This window comes from Coturnix japonica, chromosome 8, assembly GCF_001577835.2.
Source record: "Coturnix japonica isolate 7356 chromosome 8, Coturnix japonica 2.1, whole genome shotgun sequence".
Lineage (NCBI taxonomy): Eukaryota > Metazoa > Chordata > Aves > Galliformes > Phasianidae > Coturnix > Coturnix japonica.
This window is the reverse complement of record NC_029523.1, coordinates 9073572-9088427: the sequence shown is the minus strand read 5'-3', so window position 1 is coordinate 9088427 and position 14856 is coordinate 9073572. Positions and strand designations below refer to the sequence as shown.

The 14856-nt window shown below is 35.2% G+C and overlaps 1 protein-coding gene across 6 annotated transcripts in view; it reads right to left on the bottom strand.

Moving 5' to 3' along the window:
* Nucleotides 1-14856, bottom strand: part of TPR (translocated promoter region, nuclear basket protein) — a 46431-nt gene that overhangs the window by 25216 nt on the left and 6359 nt on the right. For all 6 annotated transcript variants that reach the window (XR_004308218.1, XM_015869858.2, XM_015869860.2 and 3 more), the window contains exons 7-26: nucleotides 14638-14730; nucleotides 14447-14527; nucleotides 13298-13385; nucleotides 12667-12807; nucleotides 11759-11850; nucleotides 10756-10953; nucleotides 10118-10225; nucleotides 9361-9587; nucleotides 7809-7972; nucleotides 7303-7442; nucleotides 7032-7180; nucleotides 6560-6722; nucleotides 5984-6118; nucleotides 5111-5251; nucleotides 4811-4979; nucleotides 4156-4322; nucleotides 2686-2838; nucleotides 1877-1993; nucleotides 596-799; nucleotides 328-512 (exon numbers count right to left, since the gene is read on the bottom strand). Coding sequence is in view for 5 of the 6 variants with exons in the window: in XM_015869858.2 (XP_015725344.1) it covers nucleotides 328-512; nucleotides 596-799; nucleotides 1877-1993; nucleotides 2686-2838; nucleotides 4156-4322; nucleotides 4811-4979; nucleotides 5111-5251; nucleotides 5984-6118; nucleotides 6560-6722; nucleotides 7032-7180; nucleotides 7303-7442; nucleotides 7809-7972; nucleotides 9361-9587; nucleotides 10118-10225; nucleotides 10756-10953; nucleotides 11759-11850; nucleotides 12667-12807; nucleotides 13298-13385; nucleotides 14447-14527; nucleotides 14638-14730 (2915 nt within the window). In the remaining variant the exon portion in view is untranslated. The remainder of the gene's footprint in view (nucleotides 1-327; nucleotides 513-595; nucleotides 800-1876; nucleotides 1994-2685; nucleotides 2839-4155; nucleotides 4323-4810; nucleotides 4980-5110; nucleotides 5252-5983; nucleotides 6119-6559; nucleotides 6723-7031; nucleotides 7181-7302; nucleotides 7443-7808; nucleotides 7973-9360; nucleotides 9588-10117; nucleotides 10226-10755; nucleotides 10954-11758; nucleotides 11851-12666; nucleotides 12808-13297; nucleotides 13386-14446; nucleotides 14528-14637; nucleotides 14731-14856) is intronic.

The following is a 14856-nucleotide window of genomic DNA, read 5'->3' as shown; positions in this document are numbered from 1 at the left end:
TTGATCCAGAAAGATGAAAATTTGAGACAAAACCATTAAAAAAAAATTAGGTTAAGAAAAAAACATGAGAAAATCTCCATGAATCTTTCCTGCCAATCACATACTGTAAAATCTGCTTTTGCTTCCTGTCAAAATTGACTTTACTTTTTTTTAGGAGTAGAAAGAAATTCTCATTACTAGTTACTGACACAGAACAACCAACCACCTCCTATTAATAAAAACGTAGGAAATTTTATACATTGTCTCTCAAATATAAAGCAGGACTGAACTATTTATTTTGGAAACTGAATTAAAGCCACCAAGAGAAGGAGCCCCGGCTGAATTTACCTAAGAATTTCTAAAATTTGTTCCTGGGATTTCCCTTCCTCATTGAGAGAAACATTTAATGCAGCTGGCATGGCTTCTTTCATAGAGGTCACCAACTTGTCACTCAGACTTTCCAGTTGCTCATGTAATAATCGATTTTGTTTTTCCAAGTCTTCACAGCGGGATGCAAGTGTTGAAGCTTCATCCTACAACAAAATTGTTCAGCAATTTAAAGTTCACGTAGACTGGTAACTGAAAACATCTACTGGAACCATAAAAACAACCATACCTTCATCATTCTCTCTCTCTCTTCCCAGGAGGCTTTGCATTCTAACAATGTAGACTCAGCTTTCTGTGCAGCTTCCTCTAGCTGCTGCTTTACTGCTGTATTCTTGGCAGCTTGTTCTTTAATAGCCTGTAATGCCTCAACATCAGCAGCATGAAGCATTAATTCACGTTCATATTTATTCTGAGCTTCAGAAGCCATTTTCGCCTGAAGAAAACAATGACAGATTCTGTTACCTTTAACATTATGCTTGATACATACCTGGAGATTCCCAAATGCTAGACAAAATTAATGACCACTGATCATGGTTGCGCAGTGGTAGGAATGCCGCGTTGCAACAGCGGGGCCTGGGGTTCGAATCCACCCTGTGGCGCAAGTGGTAGAAGTGCCGCTCTGCTACACAGAGGCTCGAATCCCGGGAGCTGGACTCGATGATCTCTAAGGTCCCTTCCAACCCACACGAGACTATTATCTATAAAAAGAAAACCACTGGCCAAAACCTTTTGCCATTCCTAAGCATAGAAGAAATTGATATAAATTATCCTATTTAAGAAAAGTTAGAATATGTAATCATTTCTTTTGAGAGGGTTGGTGGAAGAAACACTTTTTGTAGATAATCTACAATCAATGCTCTTGCTGTAGATTCTGCACAGTTAAGACATGGAAATTTTTACAAAAACATCCACTAGTTGGTGGATACAGAATCATAGAATTACCCAGGTTGGAAAAGAACTTGAAGATCATCAAGTCCAACTGCAGCCTAACCATAGTGCCCTAATATATTTCTATATATCTAAATATCTATATATCTATATGTAAATTTCTATATATGGATGTGCAAAGATACATGAGGCTAAAAAGCTAAGGACAGCCTGCGGTCATATGGTATATAGCATTAGGTAAAAAGAACAGAAAAGACTGTCTGATAAATTTTGGGTTGGATTAAACAACAGCTAATCTTATCACATGCTGCTAATATATTTTTTACATAATGAAGCAAACCTTAGAACTCATTGCACTTTTTAATGACAAAAACTGTGCTTGCAGCATTACTTTATCTCAAAGTCAGTTTAGTTTATAAAACCACATTTGATAAGGTAAGGCAACGATGCATTAAGAAAGACGTTCACAAAACAGAGAAAATGCTCTTACAGTTATTTTCCTTTCTCTGTAATATGATTGGCAGAATAATCTTGAAAAATGCTCTAAGTTCAAGAGAAACAATGAAAAACTAACATTAATTTTACTACCTTTGGCTAAAATAGGCAACTATGACATACATACTTGTTCCTGGCAGTCCCGTCTTGCTTGCTGTTCATTACTTAGAGCTGTGCTAGCCCTCTGAAGGGCTTCCTGAACTTCTGACTGCAAAGTTGACATGCTCTTCTTTAGTTCTGACAGCTACAGTGATGAATGAAGGAGAAAAATAAATAAAATCAAACAAAATCCAAAAACAAAACAAAAACTTACAGACTAAATGGCAAAGTATTTAACTAAGTATTGAATGCCACTTTGAAAGTAGGCAGTTACGAATAAATTAAAGCTGAAGTATAATTATTTTATAACAGTTAAAACATAAAAAGAAACACTCCTACATCTTTGTTTTATAAACATTCAAAATTCCTCCCTAGCAGAAAAATAATACTGTTCTTTCATAGTCTGGCTTTAAGTAGTGCCAACTGCACTACAGTTAGAGCCCAAATAAGAGACAAATACAGACAAAGGTCACTCTAGTTTTAGGTTATGTGCATCCTACAGGTACTCCTTTGGCTTATGTTTCAAAACAGATCACCTAAAACCTTTCCCAAAGGCTTTTTTTTTTTTTTTTAATTCACACTTTTCTGTATCTTGTGCTTAGAGTTCAAGAGGATGGTAGTCCATTGGAATTGTCACTAACTCAGCGAACTGATAAAGTTCACATACTACTCACATTTGGAAACCTCTCAGATTTACTTAGACTTTTGCAAACCCTAAGAGATTTAGTTCTGGGCAATAATAAAATGCATTGCTCATACAGAAGGAGGGAATTAAGTAAAAGCATATTCTTGAGGACACTGCAAGGGAGTCTAAGAGAGGTGGTATTTGATGTGTACCTGCTGCTCCATATTCTCCACAGCTTTACGCTTTTCCTCTTGAAGTTCCTGCTTTTCTTTTTCTGACTCCATCAACTTCCTTTCCAGCTGTGCTTGATACTCTGAAGACTCCTTCAGACGAGCTTCAACTGTTGCACGAACTTCTTCTGTCACCTTTCATCAAAGCTCATAATTACATATAGATACATTGGAAGCTTTTTTTTTTCTTTTTTGCTTTAAACGTCGTACTTCAATTTTAGTAGTATTTTAAACTCAGAGAAGGTATTTTCAACATCTCATTTAGTAAATCACTGAAAATGTTGAAACTCACAAACAGCACTGAAAAAAACGCATTTTTTCAGAAGTACAATACAAAGAATCATGGAATATCTTAGATTGAAAGGGTCCACAGAGTTCATCTAGTTCCAATCCTCTCCCACAGGGAGGGTTGCGTTCCACTAGATCAGGTTGCTCAGGCCTTAAATGCATCCAACCTGGGCTTAAATGCCTTCAGGGATGGAGCATTCATAACTCCTCTGGGCAACCGTTTCCAGTACTCATTACTCTCTGAGTAAAGAATTTCTGCCTAACATCTAACCTAAATTTCCTATCTCTTAGTTTAAAAGCCATTCCCCCTTGTCCTATCACTATCTGCTCATGTAAAAAGTTGGCCTCCCTCCAGATTATAAGATCCCTTTAAGCACTGAAAGCACACAATGAGGTCTCCCCAGAACCTTATCTTCTCCAAGCTAAAAGTACACCTAAGATATGCTTTAGAAGACTACATTCAACCACACATCAACCTCTTTATTTCACACTAAGCCTGGAACACTCATAAAGCAAATCAAACCGCAATTAAGTTTTATAGTAACAGAAGACAGATCAGAAGAAAACTGAATACTAGAAAAACATACCATCCTATGAAGCTGTTACTTCAATAGAAAATAAGTTTCCCCAGTCAATCTTATTTTGATTGCTGAACAGCTTGCAAGAACAGCTCATTAACCACTAAAATGGTCAAGTATTTGATAGAAGGGAAAGTTGTTATGAAGCTGTTCCCATAAAGACCAACCACCACATAAAGAGCGGTCTTCAGAATCACTGCAGACCTCATTTCGCTAAAGAAGGTATGGATTAAACAGCTTTGACTGAGAAATAATATTTTTAGAACAATGATTACAGTGTTACAAGAAACATTTTTAGAAGAATTCCCTGTTTTGAAGGAAGTACAAAGCCGAGTCAAATTTAAAATTCAACATTTTAAAAATATGCCATAAAAATAATTTAATATTTCCACTGTTATAAGTATTTTTAATCAAGTTGTCTAAAGTTTGATTTAACTACATTATTTTACGGTGTTTACTTAGCTAACCTTAGGTGCTTTCTAATTCCTCCCATAAGTTTACAGAACACAACACAAATGAAACATAACATCTTTCACTGTATTTCCCATTTTGCTTTAATAAAGAACATTAGATGTTAACTACTTACTTGTTTTTCCTTATTAAGAGATTCCTCTAGACTAAGAACCATGGCCCTGTACTGTTCCACGTTACTAGAACTAGTCTTGAGTCTTTCTCTTAGGTCATTGACTTGTTCATCAGCTTGTCTGAGTCGACTTACAAGATCATCCACATCTTCACTTGTACCAGGCTGACCTATAATATCAGAAGACATTCATTATCTGTGGAAGTCTTTTAGACCACTGTTCCACTCAAAAATTGACTTATTTTGAGGATAACTGAGAGAAAAAAAAATTAAATGAAAATAAAATCACCCTCACAAAGCTTCCCTACAGAAAGTAGCCACTTCTAATCAAAAGAGTGGCTTACAATAAACAGTGTTGATTCACAAAAAATTGCTACTTAAAAATAGATACCTTTATAGATGAGCCCTCAAATAAAAATAAAAGGGATTCTTTAATTAGTTTGGTTTTACTTTTTTACATTTTTGAGTTCTGCTGGATGCTGATTTTACTTTAAAAGCTCATCCTGGTCATCTTTTGCTCAAATCTGTGGTTGCAAAAATTAGGTGGTTTATTATTTAGTGTATTGATTCCTTAATTCTGAACTGTGATGAATCTAACAATTCTGCACATAATAGTATTTAGCATAAGAAGAAATTCAATGTAGGAAAACATTTTTACCTTTCCCTGGAGCCCTCTGTGATGACTGAGATGCTAGCTGAGCCTCTGTATTATTAAGCTGTTGTTTCAACACTGTAATTTCTTTCTGGGCATTCTTCAAAAGCTCCTTTGTGCTAATGTGACGGTTTGTCTCAGTCTCCAGCTGCCTCTTAAGATCCAGGATATGAACCTGAACACACAACAGGAAGTCCCAGTGTGCTCCTAAACTTCACATCTGAAAATTTACTGTATGCTGGCAGAAGCCATTCACAACTTTTGCTTTATTTTCACTAAAGCAAGTTCAGTATAGCTATACTTTACCTCCTGATTTTTGGTAAGAGCATGTCTTTGTTCCACCTCACTTTCTAGTTTCTTCTTTAGCTGAGATATCTCACGCTCCAGCTTTTCTACCTGATTATTGAGTCTTTGTTTTGTTTCTGTCTCAGACCTCTCCAGTATTCCCTGATAAAAGAACATAATGCAGAATTCTTACAACATATTTCAGTATTTTTCTTCTGAATTATTGCAGTGCTTTATGAAAGTTTATTGTCACAACACTTCTCCTAACCACACTAATTACTACATGGAACAAGAAATAAACATGAGACAGCAGTTAAGACTTATGACTTAGTTTTGATATATTCTTTAATAATATGGATATAACAAGTATCATTAGGAGAAAATCCACTACTCACTACTAGGTGGTCTAATACTGGGGATTAAACAAACAAACAAACAACAAAAAGCCTTCTAAAAAGGAGAAAATGACAAAAATGTGCAACCTTCATATTAATGCTACAGAAGTAAGTTTACCTTAAAAACTCAAAAACCCTTATTGTTTTAAGGTATACTTATTTCTATTAAGGCAAGCATTGGTAAATTTTACGATTATAAATAACTTTTTTTTTTTTCCCCTTTTTCTTTGTTTCACATTTCATCTCTGTCTTAATGCAAAAACCCTGCTCATCATTCCAAAATTCTCTATTATCTACATGGGCAAAATCTTGAATACCATAATTCAGGACTGGAATAAAAAGAAATCTTAAAGAAGTCACTCAAATAATTTATGATTAGTGTCAACTTGTAACAAACAAGCAAACAATCCTCCTTCAGACCCTAATCTATGACTCAGGAAGTCAATTTCAGTTGACATTTACTGAAGACTGACAGAGATTCATGAGTAACATCCCATACCTGAATAGTTCGCAAATTAGTAAGTAGCAAGTTCTGTCCTCTTTGTTCAACCAGTAGAGATTCACGTTGCTGAGTCAAGCGCACATCCGACATTTTCAAGATATCTTTCTCTCTTTTTAGATTTTCTGCTCTCACCTTTGGGACAGCAAAGAATAAGAATTGTCTTATCAGTCCCAAATCCGGCCATTATTTTTTACTTCAGACAGTACTAGTATGATCAATTAATACTACTGAAGCAAGCTTTTGATTTAACTACAGGCTGTAAATCAAGATTTACATGGATAGGCCAAGAACAGTAATAATATAACTGTTTCCCTTATCCCATTCTGTTTACTATGTAAATACGGGTATTGAAACACCTTGGAAATCTTATTCCATCTTTACTCAGTAATTGATATATCTCCTGTAAAGTAGCAAATAAACAACATTAAATTCAACAACACACAAGTATACATACTACTACAAATACAGCAGTTGACATATTTAAAACTATCACACATCCAATTTTAACAACTTTTTAAAAAAATTCTGGCACTAACTTGAAATATGCGAAGAATAATCCATTGTATTACTCACTTCTGCTACTGCCAGTTTTTCATTAGCACCTCTCAGGTCTTGAGTCATAGTGTTAATGATCTGTTCTTGCTTCTGAGTTGTTGCTGTGAGTTTCTGGGTTCTTTCATGTAGAGATGTTATTTCTCGACGATAGCCTTCAACATTATCCTGCAGCATCTCATAACTTCACACAGAACAACAAAGCAAAGCATGTTTTCTACCATACCTTTTTTTTTTTTTTTTTTAAATTAAATTGAAGATGTGTAAGTACACAGACATATTTCATGTTGATACGTGCTAGTTTTCAGATAGCCTCATACATGCTGCACTCAAGTATGAGGTATATTCTTGATCCCGCCCTCAGGATTTTGTGTTTTAACAAAATACTTACGTTTAACTGGCAGCTCTTCCTGAGTAACCTATGTCACAGTCCATGTGATTCTACTGTTAAGAACACATACATAAAGTAATGCAATTGAAACTGCCAATTTACCGCTTGGAGGCGAACTCCAACTGTGTGGATATCTTTGCATTTTGTGACCTCAATTCTGTGACTTGCTCCTGAAGCTTTTCATTTTGTTCATTCAGCAACTTGTCATTCTCTGCTTTTTCTTTTTTATAGTTCTCAAAAACTTCCTGCAACTGCATCAAAGAACAGACATTAATGTGCTTACAAAAGTAAAAATAAAAGACAAAACAAAATGCAACCAATAACAGCTTTGTGTAATGTTTTCCAAAAAATAAAAATAAAAAAATATATATACCTGCTTAAGTGCAGCCTTAGCCTCTACGGCCTCCACTGACTCACTCATTGAAACTGGAGCAGGAGTTGACATGGCCTGAGGCATACTTGGGCGCTTCGGAGTAGTTGTAAGAGAAATCTCTTCCGACAACATACCAGATGCTACAAAAAATAATTTAAATTTTAAAGGCTACAACTGAATGAAGACTTTCCAAAGGAGAAGATGATATAACCTAAGAACAGTATCATGTTGCTAGGAAAGTTGTGTGTTTTCCTCAACAAGCTACTGACTGCCCATTCTTTACACCTACAATTAGCTACTACATCACATATGTAGTAACCACTACAGTTGAGTCACCGTGTCTAAGTTATTACACTACAAAAATAGAATCATGCATCCAATCCAATTCATGGGTATTCTGGAGAGTAAGGGTAAAAGCTGAATATGAGATTAACAGAAACTACTTGTTACATTTGTGCAACATCTCTGGAAAGTCCTAACAACTGATGCAGAAGCATGGAACTTACCTTGCAAAGGAATGACAGCTCCTGTGGTCTGTGCCAACAATATGCGAAACATGTCACGCTGACGAACGATTGACTCAACAAGCTGCAACTGATGGTGACGTGATTCACGCAGTTTTTCTAGCTCATGGAGAGCTTCATCAAGTTGACTCCGAAGCTCAGAAATTCTGAAACCAAGACCAGTGGTTTTTAGTAATATAACAGCAACACTTACCAAGGCTACACACTTCTTAGATTTCATGACAAGTCTTCCAGAGTACGCTTATTGCCTTTGAAAGTTAAGCATCAAAGACATTTTTGAGAAAACATGGGAAGAATGGCATAAGGTCTTGACTGCTGTAAATGACTGGAAGAAAGTAGGCCTCCCCTTTCATGAAAGGCAGAATAGAGGTAACTCTGCTCATGTGAGTAACTTCAAAGAGTAGCATTAAGAGAAAATCATGCTGAGAATGCATAATATAGAATTACATTATTTGAGGACTTTATAGCCCATACACTTTTTTTTTTTTCCTCAGCAGAAATGAGAACTTAACCTTTTTTTTTCTTTGAATAACAGCTCTGTGTAGAATTGCATTTAGTGGAAGACTGACAATCACTTTTCCTGAATGTCATAGGTTTAAAAGACTTTCACACAGACTACTCCTATCATAAAAGGCTGTCATTTCAGTGTGTATTCTCAGACCCGCAAATCTATGGATTGAAAAAAAAAGTTTAGGAAGAATGTTTGAAGAAAAATTATTTACATTAGTCAAATAAACAATGTTGAAGGGGAATGATGAGATATAAAGCTATACAGCATTTGCTTAATAACAATTACCCTTATATTTTACTGTCCTAGTTTCAGCTGAGACAGCATAGATTTTACTTCCACTGTGTCTGGTATGATTCTGTGTTTTGGCTTCATGAGAAAAACTAAGTTGATAACATACCAATGTTTCAGATGTTACAGAGCCAAGGACATTCTGTTTTACAGCTTCTTTCAATGCCCCACCAGTGAGGAGCTGGGGGGCACAAGGAGCTGGGAGGGGACAGAACCAGGACAGCTGCCCTAAGCTGGCCAGAGGGATATTCCATCCCATTTGGCATTATGCAAAAAAAAACACAAACCAAGAAATGCAAAACAGTGAGGAGTTGGCAAGAGTGGGCAGCAACTGCTTGGGAGCTGGCTAGGCAGTAGTTGGCAGGGGCTGAGCAATTGCTTGTGCATCACTTGTTTTGTGTGTATGTGCATACATATAATTATCATAACTATGAACCTTTTTTCCGTTTTCTGTGTCAGTAAATAATTTTTAATCTCAACCCTTAAAGTTCTGCTTTTTTTTTTGCTTTTTTTTTTTTTTTTTTTTCCATTCAGTTCTCTGCCTTCTCTCACTGGGAGCGGAAATAACGAGCAAAGAAAGAGCTGTGATGCTGAGCCCCCTCTCCCAGGTTAAACCACAGTTATGTAATTGCTCATGAACACATATTATCTTATATACAAATAATTAGTAAGAAAAAAAAAGCGAATAGCTACTGCGTAGTATAAACATTTTACTAGAAAGAACAAATTATTTACTTGGATGATGTTGCTTCTTGCTCCTCTTTTTCTCTAGTCTCTCCCAGCTCCCTAAGAGCCACCAGGAGACGCTGATTCTGCTGCTGAAGTTCTTCAATATTTCTGTAGGACACTAGGTGTTGAGATATTACTTCAGAAGAGCTACTGATATCAGCAGAGCTGACTTCTTCATCACGAATAACATGATTGCCTCTAGCTTCCTCAAGTTCCATTAACAGCACACGAACCTGAAAGAGAACATTCTAGCATAAGACCTGCACACTGCTTTAAAAGTTTGCTCAGAAAAAAAGAATATTACCAAATAATTTCAAGTATTTTCTTTTTCCTACAATTCATGAGCTGTTACAATAAACATACCTTTGTGAGGTAATTGCATTATTAAAAAGACAGATTGCAGAAAGAAAACCACATCAAAATCAGAAGTTGATATTTGTGTTCAATTCCTTGAACACAACAGGGACAGGGTATTCCAATTAAACAAAAAAAAAAATAAAAATTGAAAAATAAACAAATTATACTTTAGTTTACTAGACAGATGTTGAACAATATGACACTAAAGCTGCCTCTCCTCTATCGGCAAAATTTTGTAAGCAGAAATGTAAATACCATATTGTCTCAGGGAAATGTTAGTTCTTGTGACAGCCTAAGAATGACTATAGCCGAACACAACTTTCAAACAGACTTCAGAAAAACAGCACTTTATTAATAAACAAACCAAAAGCAGAGCACTTTAAAACAACAGCAACATTTGTTGTACCTGCTGTGAAAGGTCTTTCACTTGTATTTCCAGTCTCTGATTTTCTCTTTCAAGCAGAGAGGTCTGCTTATTGGCCGAATCAGTATCCTCCTGCAACCTCTGGATTTCCTGCAGTTCAGAAATACATTCAATAATTCATTCAAGAAATTTTTTCCTTATTTTTATTTTTTGAGAGAGAGATGATGTCAGTTACTGAGGTATGCACTGTGAATTAAACATGCACAACAGTTCTCAATTTCTACTTATCTACTTGCTTACTTCAAGACTAGTAGCTCTACTTTTTCAATTAAAGTGTGCAACTCTCAAGCTTTATTTCCTCAAGGTTAAACATCATGCATTTAGGAATCAGAAGCCACAATGCATAATGCTCTATTAGAGTGTGTATTAATAGAAACACCAAAGTCTGTATTTTTTTTTTTTTTCCCACCACAAAAATCACACCTAAGCCTCCAAAGTATTAAAAGTATTGTTTCTGTAGAACATAATGCACAGCCCAATAAGTCTCAAGTTAGAAAGTTCAACAGACATTTCCCCCACAGGAACAGTTGAACAGAAGACACAATTTATAGATATTTTAGCAGCCCTCTATTTTTTTTCCCTTCATATTTTTTGTGCTTTTTTTCCCCTTCTATACTAACCTTCATAGCTTGTTCAAGCTTTGCAGATAGACTAGCAACAGCTCTTTGGGAACGCTCAAATTCCTCACGTTGACGTTTCAGAATTGGTGCTTTGGCTTCAACCTCCTGTACAATTTCATCCAAATATTTATTGATTCTCTTATTCTCCAACTTTTCCAAAAGCAATTGATCCTGAGTTTCTACATATGCATTGTAGAGCTGTAACATAAGATTTTTATTTATTTATTTTTACAGACAAATCTGTCCAGAGGTATCAAAGAACCACTGGTAAGCAATTACATAATTTGCATCCCAGAGCAATGTAGGTTTATATAGTGATAAACAAATTAATTCAAAGAAACCAGACTGACTTAAAAAGAAAAATAAGTTCTTATGACTCACCATGGCAGAGCAGTTTAGAAATGCAAAGTTTTACAGTACAACCGTATGCAATAAAAAAAATTCCATGTTAAAGTGACAAATCTTAAGCAAACTTAAGATAATAGAAATATAAAAAGTAGTATCACAATAGAAAATAGCAAGCAGGGAATATAGTTTTATGGATGAACAGAATGACCAAAACAGAAAATAACATTTCCATAGACGTAAGGAAAAAAAAAATCTACACAATTATGTATCATTACATTCTTTTTTTCCTTCAAGCATAAGCCAGTCCCACAGCAGAAAAAAATACTTAAATTAAGCATTAACATTTACTTAGATTATGCATTAACAAAAGAAAATGACCCGTCAAAAATGCAGAAACCCAAACCACCTCTAGGAATACAAAAAAGTAACTAAAACTTCTGTATATTTTGATACATTAAGTTGAATCTGAAATGTATATTGCATAAACTTGTCAATATTATAGCTAATCAAGCTTGTCTGAAACACAAGATTTCATTTCAGTTGGGAATTATGCCAGTTCTCCAACAGTGAATGAAAATCTACGTTTCTCCATTATTAGTATATCCCTGCTGGCTTTTCAACAGCCTTGAAACTTGGCAAGTTTCTTCTCACTCACCTCCGTTAATTTCATTCCAGGTTTTACTACTTTTGCTACTGCTGCAGCAGTGGGAGACATGGCTGCCAGTTCCTCCTCAGACAATATGGCTCCTGAAGACATACCACCAATTAGCCAAAAAAAAAGAAAAAAAAAAAAAGAAAAAAAAAGAAAAAAAAAAGAGGAGCAATCATAGCCATCATAAATATTCTTTATTAATAATAAAAAATATCCTCATACACCCTTGTACTTTACAACTAGTGTATTTTAAATAAATAATCATATTTTAAGTTCCTAAGGTTACTGGTGCAAGATTTTTCTCTAGATACACACGTGCAAGTGATTGATGTTATATTAAATATTCTTTATTGTGCATCATCAAGCCCTTCAACCAGTTTAATCTGAAATTATGAACATCTTTTGCCGAGGACTTGTTGACATTCCTTATACAGTTAACAAATGTACTTGATGCCTCTGTTCTGTCTTGAACTGTTCTCTTGCCTTCACAAATTTCCCACATGTATTCAATAAACGATTACCACAAACAAACAAACAAAAAAAAACCAGCAAAAAACTAGAGCAATGAATATCATATTGAGTAAGATTTACCAGTAAATAGAAATCTAAGGACAGACTTAATTGTTTTAAGTCTACAATTTCTTGCTATACTCTCCATAAAGCCATTAAGAGCACAATGGATTTGGTACTATGGAAATTTTCCTCTACTTTTCTATGAAAAGGTATATCAGATTAAGAGAGAAATTTGAAAAAATATGCATTTCTCTAGTGGGGAAAAAAAACCACCGACACACACATTACACATGAACTACTGCATTCCCTAGAGATGCAGCATTACTGATTTCATGGAAGACTGGTAAGAATAAAATGTCTGGGGCATTGTGTATTTTAGTTCCTAATGTTACTCCTACCTTTACGTTTTGTTGCGGACAGTAGATCGTTAGCATTCTCTAGCTCCTTTTCCAGCTTACTTATCTTCTCTCTCAATTCTTTTTCCATGACATTTTTTGCCTCTTCCACTTCGGCCAAGTGTTCCTGGGCTGCTTTATTAGCTAAAACAGACAAACAATTTTATTTTATTTTTTTCCCCCACTTAGAATGATTTTAGTTGGCATATGAGCTTTCAACTCCACTGTATACAGCTTGCAGAAGCTCATGCTTATAAGAATACTCAGTATAATGACAGAACCAAGAACTGCTGCTTATCACCACTGTATAGAAGAGGGATAAAATGAGAACTGCCCTTTTATCATTGATATCCAAACCAAGAAACAAGAAAAGCTGAAAAATTAGGTCCTCTCCTCAAAATCAAAGTAAAATTTCACATATGTTTGTAGATTCTCCCCCCTTACACACACACCCCTAAAGTAATTAAAAGACACATAAAATATTTGTTACAAAGTGTAATGCATCCTCCATCCCCAAATCCTAAAGATTATCCCTTCATAAATGCTCAGTATCTACATTTCAGTCCATCAATTTAGTTTTAAGGAAGTAGATAAATTCTGCTCTTCTGCAGAACATTTATCATTCAAAGCTTACCTTCACCTGCTTCCTTCAGAAGCTTGTGCAGCTCTTCTACTGCACCTGTCAGTTCATTGCTCTTTGCCTCAGAGTCATCAGCAGCACTCTAAATAAAAGTATTTTATGTTACCTTTATGTAATAAGAGCAACTACCTTCATAATAAGTCTCAAACAGGACAAAATTATAAATATAGAGATTTTGGGTAAGATATGAGATTCACCTAAACTCGACAATTCTGTTTCCATGTGGATTAAATCCCCATTGATGCAAACCATCTACCCAAAAGTAAGATATTTTATGACAAAGCTAACTAATGTTGGCATGGCCTTTAGCTGCTTTATAGGTGGTGCTAGCTTTTTATTTATTGAAAAGAAACAGTTTGAAGCAATTTTGAGTATTCAAATTTGATCTCCTTAAGAATTTGAGATTTAAAAGAAATATTATATAAGCAGTTAAAGATTTCAGCAGTTCAAGACTGTACAATACTTTAATAGGGAAAAAATTATCATCTGACCAGACAGAATATTCATGTAAAAGTCAAACGTTCTATTGCACTTCATGCTAGGTGTGTAACTATCAATGCACGAAAACTCATGAAACAGAATTACTTCATCTGTGTACCTCACATAAGTGGAAGACCAGTCAGCTGGCTCCTTCACCTGTCTTACTTAATACACTATAGAATATTTTTCACTCTGAGCTGACAAATCAATAAGCACAAATTCTTGCTTAGAAGCTGCTTATTTGACACAGTGTGGAACATTCAGCTACCTGAACCATATCACTAGTATTTGTGGTGTTCACTGCAGTAAACTTCTACTAGGCAAACCTAAAACACCTCTATAGTCAACTTTTAGATAAGAACCTCTAATTGCCAATACAACATTAAAAAACATAACTCGTTTGATACAATATGAAGAACAATCAGTGAGCATGAAGTTACTGTTTTAACCAGTTTTGATTAAACTGCTAAGCGATGCAAACAATGTAAGATTATAAATGTTACCTAAAACAGGAGATTTTACAGTATTTTGTAAAGTAAGGTAGCCCCTCTCACGTCAGCTTAGTGGGGGGAGAAAACCAACCAACCAGTATGCAATATTCTTATTCCTAAGACTCAGCCCCGATTAATACTAATAACACATATTGCTGAATCACTGACTTACCTTATACAAATTTGATAACTTGATGTGAGCATTCAGCTCACTGTGGAATCTTTCCTCCATACCAGCTTGTTGTTCTTTTGCCTAGTAAAGAACAATCAGAGTGTGGGAGCATTCAACCATTAGTTTCACACTTTTTTTATTTTATAGAATCAACTGCAACGCTGTTATACACGTACTTCAAGTTGCCCTACCTCCTTCAGTTTATTCAAAAGGTCTTCCACATGCTTCTGAAAATTTTCATTTGACTGCTTTAAGCTGTTTACCTGTTCTTCCATCCTGGAAACCTGTCAAACAGTAAATGAGAGTACCACGTATAAATTTGTCATTATTTTAAACAAATTAGTAACTTTTTTTAGAAAAATACCATCTAGTTGTCTTCTACTTAAAATCAAACAATGATTCCAGAAAAG